This window comes from Panthera tigris, chromosome D3 (genome assembly GCF_018350195.1).
Source record: "Panthera tigris isolate Pti1 chromosome D3, P.tigris_Pti1_mat1.1, whole genome shotgun sequence".
Taxonomy (NCBI): domain Eukaryota; kingdom Metazoa; phylum Chordata; class Mammalia; order Carnivora; family Felidae; genus Panthera; species Panthera tigris.
The window spans coordinates 69,587,364-69,604,735 of record NC_056671.1 but is presented as its reverse complement, the minus strand read 5'-3'; the positions used below and the strand labels follow the sequence as shown (position 1 = coordinate 69,604,735).

The window sequence follows — 17,372 nt, the reverse complement described above, 5'->3', positions numbered from 1 at the left end:
AAACCTCCATACTGTTTTCCAGAGTTGCTGGACCAATTTACATTCCCACCAACAGCGCCCAATAGTTCCCTTTTCTCCACATCCTCGCCAGCACTTGTTTCTTGTCTTTTTTATTCTAGCCATTCTGACAGGTGTTGGGTGATACCTCGTCGTGGTTTTGATTTGCATTTCCCTGATGCCTAATGATGAGTATCTTTGCATGTGTGTGAAGACATGGGTTTCTTGAATTATGCTGGATGTAAATATTATGTTTATACACAAAACAGTGTATTTGGCCTCTTGCTTATGCATGGAGAAATGATACACATATATAAGCTTGATATCTGACAAATATATCACTTTTCATGAACTTTTACATGTTTTCAAATAAGCTTAGGCAGGGCACACCCTCTACAGGTGATTGATGAGGACAGATTTTCATTTCCAATGCAGGTTTAACTTAATTATTATGACCCCACTTGCTGCCTTTTCTCACAACTGTAGTGCAATTTCAGACTAATACTTTCATCATCTCTTGTTGTATGATCAATTATGCAAAAAAATAGTGTCTTTAAACCACTATAATTTATTTTTCATGATTTCTTTCAAGCCCTGAATTCAGTCAGAGCACAGTAGGGGGCAGCTTATCTTGACTCCTTGATGCCGGGGACCTCAGCAAAAATCACTGGGGGCTGGAATCATGTGTTCACATGACTGGTGGTGCTGGCAGTTAATGTGACCTCTCCATGTAGCCTTGGCTTTCTCCCAACATGGTGACAAGGTTCCAAAGGCACACCTCCCAAGAAAGAGACAGATGGAATTCATATTGTCTTTAATAGCTAGCTTGGAAATCGTGCAGTGGTATTTCCTCTCCATTCTATTGGCTGAAGCTACAAAGATATGTCCAGATTCAAAGGCAGGGAACAAAGATCCCGCCTCTTGATGGAAGTGTTGATAACACATTGAAGGAGTATGTGGGATGGAATATGGAATTATCCCATCCATCCATCTTTGGAAAACACAATCTGCTACAAGTAGTGACAGCTAGATCTCTTCCCTTAAAGTTACATTTCACCCTTTGTCTTAGCAAGTAAGACAAACACCAGATTCACATCCAGAGACACAAATCGGATGAGGCCAAAAGGATCTGAGGGGACACCTATAATAGTTAGGAAATGTGAAAGGGGACAGAGTATCCTAAGGAGAGGTGAAACAGGACAGAGGTTGATCAGATGTACCCTGAACACTTTTAACTACTGTGTTACCTAGAAAAAAAAAATGTGTTATCTATGAATAACTAACTTAAGAAAAAACAACAGAATTTTTAAAGGAACAGAAGAAAGACTTTATCACATAAAAATTGGTATCTCAGGGCACCTGGGTGGCTCAGTCAGTGAAGCGTCCAACTTTGGCTCAGGTCGTGATCTCTTACTTTGTGAGTTCAAGCCCCGCATCAGGCTCTGTGCGGATAGCTCAGAGCCTAGTCTGCTTCATATTCTGTCTCCCCTTCTCTCTGCCCGCCCCCCCCCCATGCTCATGTTCTGTCTCTGTTTCTCAATAATAAATAAATGTTAAAAAAAAATGTCTTTTTAATTAGTATCTCAATATAGAAGCCTGAGCAAGGTGCTGGGTCTCTGTTGCCTAGCCCTCTCCTCCCAGGGCCCACAGGCTGGTGGGTCTAGGAGGTGTGAGGCCAGGCCTCAGGCTCCGTGGCACCCAGCTGGAGACAGCCAGCCGGAATCTATTGTGCACCAGGCCACAGGACCCGTGGCAGAGAACTGTGGCAGAAGGGGCAAGGCCCAAACTTCTGGAGAGCCATGCTGTGGGGACCATGGGCTGCAGGGGAAAGGTGCTTAAAGACGCAAGCTACTGAAGAGAAGATGGAGAGCAAAGGGTGAGGAGTGAATCTGAGGGCAGAGAGACCCAGGACCACAAGATGCATCCAAACTTAGATTTTTAAAAATGTTATTTTTCAAAAATACAGAAGTCAAATAAACCTGTCATTTTTTTTCTGAAAATGAAGTTCAAGTAACAGAGGTTAGTTCTTGTTTGAAAATCAATGTCTTTTTAAAAAAAATTTTTTTAAAGCTTTATTTTTACTCATTTTGAGAGAGAAAGCACGGATGGGTGAGGAACAGAGAGAAGGAGAAAGAACCCCTAGCAGACTCCACACTGTCAGTGCAGAACCTGATGTGGGGCTCGAACTCACGAACCCTGAGATCATGACCTGAGCTAAAGTCAGATGCTTAACCGACTGAGCCACCCAGGTGCCTGAAAATTAATGTCTTTATTCTTCCTTGAGGGACAGTTTACCAAATGTATGCCCAAATTAACGTACAAGTTGATTACATGCTAATGATTAACACAGAGACTAACTGCTCCCCCCAGTATCCATTCTACAAGAATTAAACACATTTCTCGACAGTTGTTCACTATGAGTTTCAGGAAGAGATATTTCAAGCAGATAAAATGTTTTTTATGGAGAAAAATGATTTATAGAGAAAAATCAAGCAAGACTTAAAGTAAAAGATAATGCCATTGTTTTTATTTAAAGCAAGACATGAAAAATTAAACACATCTGCATTTAAATTAGGGAGGAAGAAAGGGTAACAGTATGTAGTGCCCATAATATAGTCCGTGGTCATCACAGTGACAGTGTTAACCAGGCCAAGACTTGGGGGTCATTTTTCCCTCTGCTACAAGGATAGACCTGCCAAGCAGATGGCCGAGACCGGAATGGTTAACTTTATGTATCAACTTGACTGGCTGTGGGGTGCCCACATCAAACCTTATTTCTGGGTGTGTCTATGAAGGTGTTTCCAGAAGGGATTAGTATATGAATCAGTGGACTCAATAGACTACCCTCCCCAACGTGTGCAGGTATCATCCAATCCGTGGAGGACCTGAATACAAAAAAAGGTGAAGGAGGAATTCACTTCTTTCCTGCCTCATTGCTTGAGCCACAACACCTTGTCTTCCTTCTCTGGGTCTCAGGCCTTCAGACTTGGACTGAATTGCACTCTGGCTTTCTTAGGTCTCCAGCTTGCAGACGGCAGATTGGGGGGCTTCTCGGCCTCCATAACCACACGCACCAATGTGTCATCACAAATCTGTGTGTGTGTGTGTGTGTGTATCCTATTGCTTCTAGAACTCTGGAGAACACCGACTAAAACACACATAGCCAGTCTCCCCAACTGTGGAAGAGAAAAAAACATCCTAAACACTTGCAATCCAACCACCCATTTTCCATGACAACTCTCGACTTGCTTACACGTTATCATCTTTTTCATCTCAATATACTTTTATTACAATATCATTACAGATTGATGTTTATAGATTGGTTTACACTGCATATATTTCAGGTAAGCTGTTTCCAACAACATATGGGAAAGCAGAATCATCACAGGGAGGGGCTGCCTACAAATCCAACTTTTGCCTGTTCACTGAAATGCCAGATAGAATTTTGACATTCACGACCTTTAATTCTAATGAGCCTGTATACTCTTGACCTTATCTTCTCGACCTTTTTCTTCCCTAATCATGTCTGTACCTATCTTATTGGGGTCTACAGCACTGTCACTAAACACAAAAACAAAACCTGAACATTTTTTAATTCCATTACATGCCTAGCACAGAAGCTCATATGGTAGGGGGTTACCCATGTGCTGAAAGAAAGTGAATTTGGGACACCTGGGCAGCTCATTCAGTTAAGCGTCCAGCTCGTGATTTTGGCTTAGGTCATGATCTCATGGTTCATGGGATGGAGACCCACACTGGGCTCTGTGCTGTCAGCATGGAGCCTGCTTGGGATTCTCTCTCTCCCTCTCTCTCTGCCCCTCTGTACTCTCTCTCAAAATAAATAAACTTAAAAAAAAAAAAAAAGAGGAGTGCCTGGGTGGCTCATTCTGTTTGGTGGCTCACTCTTGATCTTGGCTCAGGTCATTATCTGTTTGTGAGATCAAGCCCCATGTCAGGCTCTGTGCTGACAGCGTGGAGCCTGCTTGGGATTCTCTTTCCCTTTCTCTCTGCCTCTCCCCTAAAATAAATAAATTTTATTTATTCAAATAAATAAAAACTTAAAAATACATATCTGGAAAAAATATTTAAGAAAAGAAAGTGAATTTTAAAATACATATGCTTTATTTACTAAAAAGTTTCATTTTTACAGTCAAGCAGAAAAGAAAATAAGAAAAGCAAAGAAGTTATATATAAAGAAATTACATATAAGGAAACTATAGGAGTGGCCTCTATACCCGACTCTTGGCCAGTTCTAGAGCTCAGGAGGACTTCAGGTTATAACGTATCGGGTAAGGCCTCCCCCTCGGACCTCGGAGAGCCTCCGGCAGTGTCGTAAGATATTCAGTATTACATGAAACCGCTTGTCAGCTTTCAGAGTTGTGAACTCCTTTATGTCCGCTTCCACTATAAAATAATGACCTGAAAAATAAAGATATTTGTGCCAATTTTCACGAGGACAACTTTCAAGATGAATCTTTAATGTGGTACAATGTGAATATGAGTAACATTAATCATTTTTACTATCAGGCAACTGGAGTGAGATGCGGTATTCTTGCTGAAATAAGCACTGTTCAACTGCAGTTGCACAATGTTTGTGGTAGCATTTTAGAAATGCACTCATCTGGTGGTACCCACTTTCCAAGAGGGAATATAGTATAGTGGTTGAAAGAATGAAACCCCCGTAGCTCTATCCCTTAACTGGCTGACCCTGGGCAAGTATCTTAAGTTCTTTTTGCCCAATCTGCAAAATGGGAGTAATGGTACATACCTTGTAAGATGCGAGGACTAAAGCTCTCAGTACACTATCTGGTACATGTTAAGTGCTATGTAAGTATGACCAAGTGTTTTTCATTACTATTCCAATTCTGAAAACCCTGGGTATAGTTTCATAATAGACTCTAAAGCCATGTTTCTCAGCCTCGGAACTACAGACGTTTCTTTTCTGTGGAAGCTGTCTTGAGCACTGTACTAAAGTGTACTTTAACAGCATCTGTAGTCTCTAGATGCCAGTAGCACCCCCACCCTAGTTGTAACCACCAAATTATCTCCAGAGATGGTAAAAACGTTCCTTAGTGGGAAAGCCACCCCTGGCTGAGAACTACCTCTCTAGATTTAGAATTTTCTAGAATAAGTTTTGTTTCTCATGAGTGAGTTACATTCCAAACGGCTGACGTGCACACATACATATATATGCTATCATTTTTACCTTTGGTATCCTTTGTTTCTTCATCAATAAATCTGTGATAGAGATTTCTGGCCACAGAACTCATACACTTCTTCGGTTGATATAGGATCTTGTATTTACTAACTATTGCCTTGTTGATTTCTTTAATAACATCATTAATTTGACAATAAGTTAAGCGGGATTTCATGTACCTGCAAATAAGTATATGATTCATTTTTTAAAAGAATCATTATACAAAATCATTTTCTTTGAAAAAATTTATGATGACTTTATACAGTAGCAGCTATTAGAACTCTTTATGCCAAAAAAATGTATATCAACTTCCAAATAAACCACACATCTCAACAATTGACAAATTAAAGACATACCACAACGTATCAGTTGCTTATCTTCCCTACTTACACCTAGATATATTAACCTCCATTACCTACAGAAATAATACTACAATTTAAAATAAGGTCTCAAATACTGACTCAAATGGACTGGTTAACTGCAAGCCAGAGGTTTAAACATTTTTAAATGTTTGTGAGCAACGGAAAGAAAAATTTAAATGTTAATAAATTAAATAACTCACACCACTCTAGTTTTCTGCAAACTTATCTGTTCTGAGAAAGAAAGAAAAAAGAAAGGAGGAGGAGGAGGAGGAAGGAAGATGCGCAACAAAGGCCACAACAGAGATGGTAATTCCCATCAGGACACAGAGCCGATCGCACAGGATGATGGCAGAGAAGAGGGCTGGGGGTGAGTCAGAGGACAGACTCCACCCCATTGAGCACTGGTCTTTCTCTAAATCCACTCTTCCAATCCCTTCTCCCCCTTGCTATGCTCCCCGTCACCTATAGTCTTAGAATATAAAAACAGGAGACTTAATTTCTCCGTATACACCAAAACCCAAACCCAATGATCTGCCTCAGTTTTTCCCTTCAACAAAATGTGGGTTCATTATGTGAAACACTGCCCTTCTCTTCTCTCCAAAGGGACAGATTTCTTTCTTTTTTTTTAAATGTTTATTTGTTTTTGACAGCAAGAGACAGAGCGCGAGCTGGGGAAGGTCAGTGAGAGGGAGACACAGAATCCAAAGCAGGCTCCAGACTCTGAGCTGTCAGCACAGAGCCTGACGTGGGGCTCGAACTCATGCCACAAGATCATGACCTGAGCCAAAGTTAGACACTTAACCAACTGAGCCACCCAGGTGCCCCCAAGGGGGCAGATTTCTAATCAAAACTTATTTAATATAAAATAATACATGAATATGTTTAAAGGAAAATGTTCATATAGATCAAAACACATTTTCATTGTTCTTTTCTAAATTCATTTTTGCTGTTGTTGTTTCTAACCACAATTCCCACAAACTGTTGATCCCACAAACTACCCCCCGTCCAAAATAATTCCTTTAAATCCTCTGAACTATCACCTTAATTTCCTCAATACCTGTCCCCCCTCTTCTGCCAATGTTCTCCACTTTAACTCCACCCTCAGTATTAACTTTTTAAAGATAAATAAATGAAAGCCCCATGCCTGGAATACATTCTTCCTTACCCCAACCTTCCAAGTCCTCTCATTCACTAAATATCCCCTTAGTTTAAAAATGAATACTCTGGGCGCCTGGATGGCTCTGTCAGTTGAGTGTCCGACTTTGGCTCAGGTCACGATCTCATTAATTTGTGAGTTTGAGCCCCACATCAGGCTCTGCGCTGACAGCATAGAGCCTGCTTGGATCCTCTGTTTCCCTCTCTCTGTGTCCCTCCCCTGCTCTCTTTCTCTCAAAAAATAAACATTAAAAAAACCCCAAAACTCTACCATGCCTATTCTGATTTCCTTCATCTCTTCATGGAAGCATTTTCTAAAAACCCATCTACTCTACTGATCCTCACACACATTTGCTTTTCCCTTTAGCTCAGCTAATGAGCAACAAAAATAACAATTTAAAAAACTGAATAGCGCCAAACAGAATTATCATGAAAATAAAGCAATCATAAAAAGAAATGACTGACCAAAAAAAATAAAGATTAAAGAGAAAGGTCAGTCTCATTTTGATGAAATGTAATACAACTATTAAAACCCAAGTTTACAAGAATAGCTAACAATGGCAAAATGCTCATGACAAAAAAGGAAGTAAGTGGTATTTACTGTATAACTACATTGTTGTCATAACAATCAGAAACAACCTATTATATACGTGAAATTAAATAAATATCCGGGTGGCCGAATTACAGAGGAGTTATTTTCTGACATCAAATATTTTCTAACATGTATTATTTGTATAATGGAAACCTAGTAAGAAATGCAGTAATATAGAGCCAAGAAATTAAGCAAAGCCCTGGAACTACATTAGTTTAAAAACATGAGGTTCCATGACGGGCTCTCCATTACTGTCCTCTGTAAAGAGCAAAGACCTTCCTCCAGGGAAGTTATCTGGTCTTACTCGCCCCTGTATTCTCCTCAGTGACCCAGGGCCTGGAACGAGCATGTGGCAGAGGTTGAGTAACAAACAGAAACCAAACACAACACTTGCCATTCCAATTCTCACACCTACGCAGCACGCTTTCCTTAAAAGTACAGCGAAACTGAGGCTACTTCTAAATTTTTTTTTTTTTTAACGTTTATTTATTTTTGAGACAGAGAGAGACAGGGCATGAACGGGGGAGGGGCAAAGAGAGAGGGAGACACAGAATCCGAAGCAGGCTCCAGGCTCTGAGCCATCAGCCCAGAGCCCGACGCGGGGCTCGAACTCACAGACGGTGAGATCGCGAGATCGTGACCTGAGCTGAAGTCGGACGCTTAACCGCCTGAGCCACCCAGGCGCCCCCTGAGGCTACTTCTAAAATGTAACTGGATAAATCTCTATCACAAAATGGTCCTGGAACTCAGCAACAGACTGACCCATCTCTAGATCTCGCTATGAAAAGAGGTTTGACAACTAAATAAAAAACGATTTTAAGCATCTTTAAGAGACTTCCTGCATTTTCCTAGTACAATGTTAAGACTATTTTAGAAAAAAATCAATATTTGAACACAGCATACTATGAATATAATCAAGCTTTATGATTTAAACAATCATGTACGTCGACCATTAAAGAGTTGAATGTTAAAATTTATCTTAAATACTTACGCTGGAATGCCATTAAACTCATCGGAAGTTATAAATGACATTTCTTTAATACTTCTTTGTTCTTTTGGGTGCTTCTTTGTGGGTGCAGTTTCCTCAACTTTGACTGGTTCTCCAGGGTCAACATCTGGCACATTAACACTAGGGAACAGAGATGCACACAGTTGTACAAGTGATGATCAGAATTCCGCAGCATACTAGAAAGTTTTCCCAACTGAAAATACTCAGTAACAAATACAAGATTCATCTTGTGATTGTTTTAGTCATTTTTTGCTGCCCCAACTCCTATGGTTCATGAAGATCTGAATAGTGAAGAGAACACTGAAAAATTAAATCCCCAAATCTTCAGTAACAGAATTATATTTATATACCCCAAACATGGTGCATGCAGTAAATATGCTAACCATCTTCACCAGTCATTCCTCTGGCTCCTCAAGTCAGTATGTGCAAAGCTGAACTTATCTTAACCTCTCAACAGCTTCTCTTCCTGACTCCCTATTTCTGGATGTAGAAGCATCAATCAGCTTCTACTTCTATTTTTCTAAGTTATCCCATTGGTTGCTAGTATCAGTCCCTGCCTGTTGCAGACTCATTTTAGTTGCCAGCAATGAGCATGGAACTCTTGGATTCAGTCCTACCCAAATTTTGGAGTCAGTGAGAAGCCTAATATAGCTCCTACCCCACTAGCAAAGAGTCTAGAAATAGGCTGTAGCTTCTGGGTTATTTAGCTGCCAGGGAAGGAACAAACCCTTGATTCTAGCAGCAAATGAAGCCATACTGGCTCAACTGTTCCAAAAAAGAAATGGGTTATAGGAAAGAGGAGATCGAACCCAGGAGTGAGTGAAGGGAATCCCAAGAAAGACAGGGAAGTGAGACCCCAAGATGACAGCTGAGCACCAGACACAGGGCAACCAGGCCTGACTGAGGTGGTAAGACTGAGGATGGCCGTGTTGTGTGTTGTCAAGATGAAGATGCCCAATGCTATGGTCCCATCAACCTTCTATGAGTGTTAACGTGAGACATCATGGTGAGGTTGGCTGACTTTTCTCTGTGCTTATCTTCACCAGGTGCTAAGGAAGCTCATGATTTCTCCTTCATGCCCTGCTGTGAGTATCAGCTGAAAAGAACCATTTCCACCTGCAGAAATGTTCTGCTTTGACTTTGGCTGAAAACTGAAACTAAGCCATAGCGAAGTCAGAAGAAGAAAAGTCCTCCTATTCCCCAGACCATACTCCTGCTGGATATCCAACGTCTAGTTCACACTACCATCCTGGCAGATCTCCTGTGATGACCTGTGATCCTAGCATTCATTCATGACCTTGCCCAGCACTTTCTCCTTGTAGGGAAATCGCAGGGCACCCTGACCATGCAAGGCACTCTGTTGAGCTTATCTTCTTCTGGAGAACTCCAGCCATCAGCAGAAATGTGGCTCTTCTACATAGCAAAGCCCATGCCTTCCTTTAAGTTTTTCAAATTTAAACAGTATATTGTTTATAGAAACACTCAGGTAAGAGTATGATTATCATAAACACCAGGATGACTACCTCTTTGACAGAGGAAGGGTCTGCAAGGGAAGAAGGGTTGTAAGGTACCAGGAATATCCTATTTCTTAATCTGACTGGTAGATACACTGATGTTTGTTTATTCTTCTTCTTTAATTTGCACAAATAATGCTTTAGTCACTTCCTGTGTGTGTGTACACATATATATATATTTCAAAAGTTAAAAAATTTTAAGTTATCCACGGCGTGTACTTGGAACCCTGGAAGAAGAATCCAGAAGCCTAGAGAGGTGGAGGTGGTGGAACCCTGGAAGGGCAAAACACAGGAGCTCTCAAATCACACAGACAAATGATGATGGGAGATGGCATTCAGAGCCAGGCAATGAGAGCAGAAGGGAGGCCAGGGACAGACAAAATCTTGCAGGGACAGCAGCTTGGCTGAGGACTACAGAGAGCAAGACAGGCTGAAGGCACGGAGTTCCCGTCCCGGTGATGGGCGGAAGGCAGCAGGCATGACGGGTGGGTAACAAAGAACCAGTCAGTTGAGCCTCGGACACGCACAGTTGGAGAGAACAGCTCATTTATCAAGCTCCCAGCAAGCAATTAAAACAGCAGAATCGGGGCGCCTGGGTGGCTCAGTCGGTTGAGCGTCCGACTTCAGCTCAGGTCACGATCTCGCTGTCCGTGAGTTCGAGCCCCGCGTCAGGCTCTGGGCTGATGGCTCGGAGCCTGGAGCCTGCTTCCGATTCTGTGTCTCCCTCTCTCTCTGCCCCTCCCCAATCATGCTCTGTCTCTCTCTGTCTCAAAAATAAATAAACATTAAAAAAAAAAAATTAAAAAAAAAATAAATAAATAAAATAAAACAGCAGAATCAGAGGTCACGTCAAGGCTGGAGTTGGACATTTGAGAGCATTAACAGTGGTGTAAGGTATGCGTAAGCAAAACTCAGCAAAACTCAGCTGTAATTTAAAGGAGGGCAGCCAAGTCAGAGACGCGGAACAACAAAGCACCGTGGCAGAGCAACAAACATAATTTCAGGAACAGAGAGACAGAGAGATAAAATCTGAGAAGAAGGATCAGGGCTAAAGGGAGGATTTCTTGATGAGTTTCCTCAGTGTGGTAGTAATAGCAGCCCAGAGCCAGGCTCAGGTCAGGGGCTCTGCGGCAAAGGGGAGGCACAAGCATATACAGGCAGGGTACACAGCGGGGACACGAGTTTGAGGGGGAAAGCGAAGCCAAGTTTTTGGTTCCTTCGGCTGTTTTTAAGATGGGACGTGTATGAATCTTATTTTTACCCTAAAACAATGGTTCTCAGGAGAGAGACTGTCCCCTAGAGGACATATGGCAATGTCTGGAGACATTTCTCATTGTCACAACCGGCCGGGGGCGGTGAGGGCGCCACTGACGCGTAGTTGGTAGGTAGAGATCAGGGTTGCTACTGAACACCCTCACTATCCTCATAACAAAAAATCATCTAGCCTAAGAAGGCAACACAGCCGAAGTTGACAAACTCTGCTCTAAGGGAAAGAAATGAGAAAAAGTAGGAAAAAAGAGCCTAGCGGACACTCACCCATGGGAAAGAGGGACCACATCGTCCAGAGGCAGCAGAATAAGACTGGGGCAGACAAAGCGAAACACTACTTCCAGTGTAAGTGACAACAACACTAACACTAACATAATCACTAACAAAATCACAAGCACATGAAAACGCAAAAGAGAGCTGAGCTGTTTAACAGTTTTATAAATGCAGACAGCAAGAATAATTATAAATACACTTACAAGTTCTGGGTTACTGTTACTTGAGGCAAATGGGGAGGAATGTTTTCTTTGAGATGTTCCACATCTTTATAATCCTCTTCGAGAGATGCACAGAGTTCCTAAAATTTAAAAAATGCTCCCCAATAAGCGGCTGTCCTGCCTGTGTGTGTTTTAAGACATTTTAAAGAGTACAAAAGATTCAACCACAATCACCATGACTGGGAGTGTTCAGAACACAGAAGAGGTGGAAAAGCACAGGTAGCGGCAATATTTTTTTAAGAACCCTTTGGTTTCTAGAGCTGTTTTTGGATGGCAACATTGTATCTTTCTCTACTGTTTTTTTGTTTTTTGTTTTTTGTTTTCAGAGAAAACTGCTATAATCACATTACAACAGCTAGGGTTGACATTTAACTTCAGCCTTGGCAAGCAACTAAAAAATGCATGAAAGATTTATGTTTGTCATTCTGGTAAATTGCCTTTGTTGACTTAGCAAACCTTCCCTGGTGTTATCTGTGCAACAGCACCAGGGCGACAATGCATGCCTGGAACGCATGTACGAGAAGCTACACAGAACGATTTCCACTGCTGACCTGCATAATTCTCTAGTTTAATGGAAATTTCCACTGGATCATAATTGCTTGTGTTTGTTTTGTGTTGTCTTTATTTTACCTTTCACTAGAACTTGAGGTTATGAACTCATGCAAATGTAATAAGAAAAATACACCTTCGGAGCCCTGTCATCTGACTCTCAATCAAAACATGAACAAAAATTCTACGTAGGCTTCACTTCTAAATTTAACATTCACTAGACACACACTTAACTTTGGATACTCCCAGGCAGGTTAGAACTGAAACCAATATTGGTTTCTGTTTTGAAACCAATCTCTCTTTCAAAGGACATCTCTCAAAGAGCCAAATGATGCTCAAGCCGCTAATTTCATTTCAACTAATAGTAGGATAGGCATATTCATGCCCATTCCTATGAAAAATCTTTACAGAGCTTAAGGATTATGAGGCTGAAAGGGTCCATAGAGGCCCCTGTACACTCCCACTGAACACATCAATGGCTCTCAAAGCTTGAGGCAATGATGGACAAATTTGAGTATTTTCTCAGAAGTATACAAGCACTTTCACTAGCTTAGTCAATTAGAAAGCTTATTTAGAGGGGCGCCTGGGTGGCTTAGTCGGTTAAGCGTCTGACTTCGGCTCAGGTCATGATCTCACAGTCCGTGAGTTCAAGCCCCGCGTCGGGCTCTGGGCTGACAGCTCAGAGCCTGGAGCCTGTTTCAGATTCTGTGTCTCCCTCTCTCTCTGCTCCTCCCCTGTTCATGCTCTGTCTCTCTCTGTCTCAAAAATAAATAAACATTAAAAAAAAAAAAAAAAAGAAAGCTTATTTAGAACAAAATGGTGTGTGAATTGGGCTCAAGTTTTTCTTGAGAATCCTTGTATTACATTTTATAGAACAGAGAAATGCAGAATGGAAGGAACCTAAGAAATAGTTCAGTATGCCCCATTAATTTCCAAATGAGGACAACAAGACCCCAAGGCGTAAGATGGCTTTTTCAGCATGGCAGAGGGTGCTAAGGGCAGCCAGAGTGAGAATCCACATCTCCTCACCCCAGGGCTAGTGTTCCTTCCACACCACTCTACCAGATCATTTGTTTCAATTAAAGCTACCAAGAATTATTCAGGAAATCTTCCTTTTTAGTAAAGTTCAACTTCAAGAAGAAAGAAACACCTGTGGAGTTCTGGAGTCCTTTACATTAATACAATGTAAATGACATTCTATACCATTAATAATAATTTACAAATCTAAGAACATTTGAAAGTATCCTTCAGAATTCCCTGGATTAGGCAATTTGTGTTTATTGCCCTTTTGTTTCTTTACTGAAAAAAATGTTACCTTGAGTGAATGGTTGGTTTGTTCTTGATACTGAATTTCCAATTCCAATTTATTTAGAAGTTCATTTACTACAATGATCTCATCTCCTATTTTATCTAATGTAGTCTTCAAGGTAGGTTCCTGACCTATCAATAAACAAAGATAAAATGGCAAATAAAATATATAGAAGACTATTAACAAAACTGTACTCTTTAACTCAATTGTACCCAATTAAACTCTTGGACCAGAGCTTTACTTTAGATAGAGATGCTTAGGGGAAGAGAAAGGACTATTGTTTCAACCCTAGGACCTGTCTCCATGGATAATCTTAAGATCTCATTTCTAAGTAATTGGAAGAGAAGGAAGGGAGAGGTAAGTACAAAGCGTCCCCCGAGTCTTCTGTTTCTGGCAAATTCCTCCACCATAATAAAACACTTAGAAATGCTAGATAAAAGAAACACCCTTCTACATGCATAGCTGAGCTTTCATGAGAATAAGGTAAATCCCCAAGGGCTTCAACATGAAGGCAGACACACAGACTAGGCAGTGTGTGTGAGTCAGTGTTGCAACAGCCCTGACTGGGGGTGCAGAGGAAACCTGGGGAGAGAAGGCTGCCAGTCTCAGCAACCTAACACATTTGGTTTTAATGGGGATAAGAGCCAAGGCTTTGGGACTTCAAAGCACAGGGTGTTAGAAGTTAGAATCCCAAATGAGGCTTCTTCATGGGATATATCTTCAGCGAAAGTGTAAACCTTAGAATTCTAATCACTGGCCAGGGAGAGAAGCTGATGTTTTGGACTGGCCCTCAGGGATGTGTGGAAATGGGGGAGAGCTTCTCTTCAGAATTTGTTAATAGCGGCTTGGGATTCACTTGGGTTTGAAATTCATATTTACACTATCCACACTATTCACTAAGCAGAAAAAGTAATATAAAAAGTCACAGGCTGGTAATCAGTCTGGGGCACTTGAAAGAAACAAACACCAGACATCTGTAAAGTAGCATGCTCTAGTATTCCCAACCCCACCTCCTGGCACCTCTCTCTAGCTCCATAGATTTGAGGATGGGAAAGCCAGAGTCTCCTCCTCCCTAGAAATAAAAGAAGTAATAAAAAAAATTTTTTTAAGAACAGATCAAAGGCACAAAAGAAAAACTATTCTCATAATCAAATCTTTCCATCTTTACTTCTAGTAACCAATGAAATACACATAAACAAAAGCGTAATTAGGGAGGCAGGAAAAAAAAAATAAACAAAAGCACAATTTGACCCTATCCGTAGATTATGAAAGCAGAAGAGTGAAATGGTCAGAAGATTAAAGACCTAAAGTCAGAGATGCCAGTACCTACTTTAAGGTTACTATGAAGATAAGTGAAAAAGTACATGTAAGATAAGTTGAACACTGTGCCTGGAATCTACTAAAACATTCAGTAAATGCTAACCCCTACTCATCATTATAATGACAAACAACATATAATTCTACCTAATAGAGCAATGCTAATTGCATTTGACAGGTTCATAACAACTAGAAGAAATTAGTAAGTAAATGAGAGTACTGATGTCTCTACCAAGATTAATTTCAGGGGATTAAATAACTAGTTTCGATACACTGGTATCTCCAATAACTTTTAGTCATTCAGGGCCTTATCTACTGATCTGTAGAAATATAATCAACTGAGCAAATACACTACTTTTGATAGTAGTAATCTAGTACATTACAGCAGTCAAAAAATGTGTGGCAAACAAGTTACTGGGCTCTATTAAATAAGCTATGGAACCAGAAAGTCAAATTATTCTTCCCACATACACATGATGGTTACCCGGTATGTAGTAATCTAATAGGTCACATTGCTTCGGTCAGGTCTCATGCTTTGGTGGGGTCATTTGAATTCAAGCTTTAATAGTTTTATAGATCTCCAAATTTTAGGTGTTTATCCCACAATAATCGCGCCTCCAGAAAGAGATTCTAAACAAGTTATTAACACACACAAAACCAAGCAAACAAAAGGTTTAAATTATCAATTCATACTACAAACTACAGAAAAGTTCACCACGATGGTGCCAGCAGATAGAATTCTGCCTATCAGTAAACCTTAAGCTTGCCTAGAGTGGACTGGGGAGCTCATAATTTTTATAAATAACATTTTCCCAGACTTGACAAAGATCACCTACTTCTTTGCACTGTCCCTGCCACATCCTTTCAGCACTTCAACACATTCTGGAAGATGGTTCCAACCTCCAAGTTTCCTGACCTTAAAAAACTGGACGTTTTCAATTGTTTGCTAGTTATACACACGGATAAGCTTCCTCCAAAGTAGACTGTGATGCTAGTCATAAACAATAAGCAGATAAGCCTCCTCCAAAGTAGATTGTGAGATGGGTTATGGGCTATTTCTACCTCTGTGGGTGTTTTCCACTTCTATATTTCTCCCTTACCTTTCAGTATCTCCATTTAGGTTTAGAACCACAAATGCCCCATAACCTTCAAATCTTACTATTGTGCCTTGTGTATCTCAAAAAAACATAAGCAATTAAGTCTAATTAATATCCAGTTCATTGTTCAATGTAACTGGCATTTTAGTACTTTCTGCAATAGTCAAAATATTAATGCTGGAGGGCTTCAAAAAAACACTACTCAAAAAGTTCAAATTACTGGTCACTTAACTAGGTAGGCGTAAGATATTGAAAGTGGAACAATAATTAAAATGCATTATCTATGTATAACATCAGTGAAATCTGTTCTACTTACCACAGTTTCTTAATGACAGCATTCTTTTAATATTGCCAATTTTTTCATTAATATGAGAGCATAACTGTTCCAGGTCTGAGGAGGCCATCCTTTAAGCCTCTGAAGAAACAAACACACAACCATATTTACCAAGAAAAGGCCAAATTTCTGTTCACTTTCAAAATCCAATAACGGTAAATACCCATTTCTTGAAAAGAAAGTACAAAAACTCAATTTCTTTTAATTTTATAAAATTCAGTTTCTAAACACAGTCCAGCACCTGTCTCTGACCCTTCTGTAATCAACGCATCCCAAACCAAAGTACAGGGAATTTACGGGGACAAATGCACTGTTTACATATAATGACAACGTTGTGATCTTTAAAAATGCAAAGTACACATGACTTTTAAGAAAAAACACAGTTAAGTGCACAGAAGTAGGTCCAAGTAAGCATGTCTTCCATGCTGTGGGGGTCTGGCGCTTTACGGTTTGGGGTCCATAAGAAGGCAGAGGGAGGGGAAGGAAGGGAGTCAGTTAATCACTCGCTCCGAGGGTAGGACAGAGTATCTAAAGCAACCACTCCAGCTAACCGAGCGGTGGAAAGACAAGGCCGGCTCCACGGCTCCGCCCGGCTGCCCCGCTCCCGCACTCCGCCCCAGGAATGCCTATCGCCGGCTCCCGAGGGCACGACCCCCAATTCCAACCTCGAGAGGGTTCGGGAGCAAAGCGCCACTCGCTGCGGGTTCCCGAGCCGCCGAGCCCTTGAGTCCCGTCTCGGCCAGAAGCCCAAGATCGCGAGACGCGACTCAGGGAGCGAAATTCAAAGCGCCCGCCAGTATCCGGCGCCACGCAGGCGCACTTCGGCGTTCCCGGAACGCGGGCTTAAAGACAGTTCGAGTTACGGCGCCTTCCGGGGCCGCCCCTGAGAGGGGGGAAAGGGCGGGGAAAGGGCGGGGCTGAGTGGGCTTTGAAGCGCCCGGCTGCCTGGGCCACTGCTCCTCCTAGCGCAGGCGGTGAGGCGTGATCCCTGGCCGTCACCACCCACCGGCCAGGGGCCGCGAGCTCTAACAGTGAGTGTCCAAGCTGGCTGCACGTTAAAATCACCAAGGGCAGCTCTTACAAATTCCAATTCCATTGAAATCAGGCACTCTGGAAGAGGGGCCCACTCCCTGATATTTTAAAAAGCACCCCAGATAACTCCAAAAAGCACCCAAGT

The 17,372-nt window shown here is 41.5% G+C and overlaps 1 protein-coding gene across 3 annotated transcripts; it reads right to left on the bottom strand.

The window, feature by feature from the left end:
* Positions 1-680: 680 nt before the first annotated feature.
* SKA1 (spindle and kinetochore associated complex subunit 1) lies at positions 681-16,977 on the bottom strand. Of its 3 annotated transcripts, none has more exons than XR_006209935.1 (8): positions 16,861-16,977; positions 16,178-16,276; positions 13,454-13,578; positions 11,572-11,669; positions 8,295-8,432; positions 5,204-5,373; positions 4,201-4,416; positions 681-775 (listed from the first exon to the last, which is right to left on the bottom strand). XR_006209935.1 is itself a non-coding variant. In XM_042962232.1 (8 exons), exons 2-7 carry the CDS (start codon positions 16,263-16,265, stop codon positions 4,268-4,270), a joined length of 768 nt encoding a protein of 255 aa, XP_042818166.1. In that variant the 5' UTR covers positions 16,266-16,276; positions 16,861-16,977; the 3' UTR covers positions 681-775; positions 4,233-4,267. The 3 variants fall into 3 exon arrangements, 2 of the variants coding, with proteins under 2 accessions (XP_042818166.1, XP_042818165.1); XM_042962232.1 differs by having other exon boundaries at positions 4,233-4,416; XM_042962231.1 differs by lacking the exon at positions 681-775 and having other exon boundaries at positions 4,149-4,416.
* Positions 16,978-17,372: the final 395 nt, after the last annotated feature.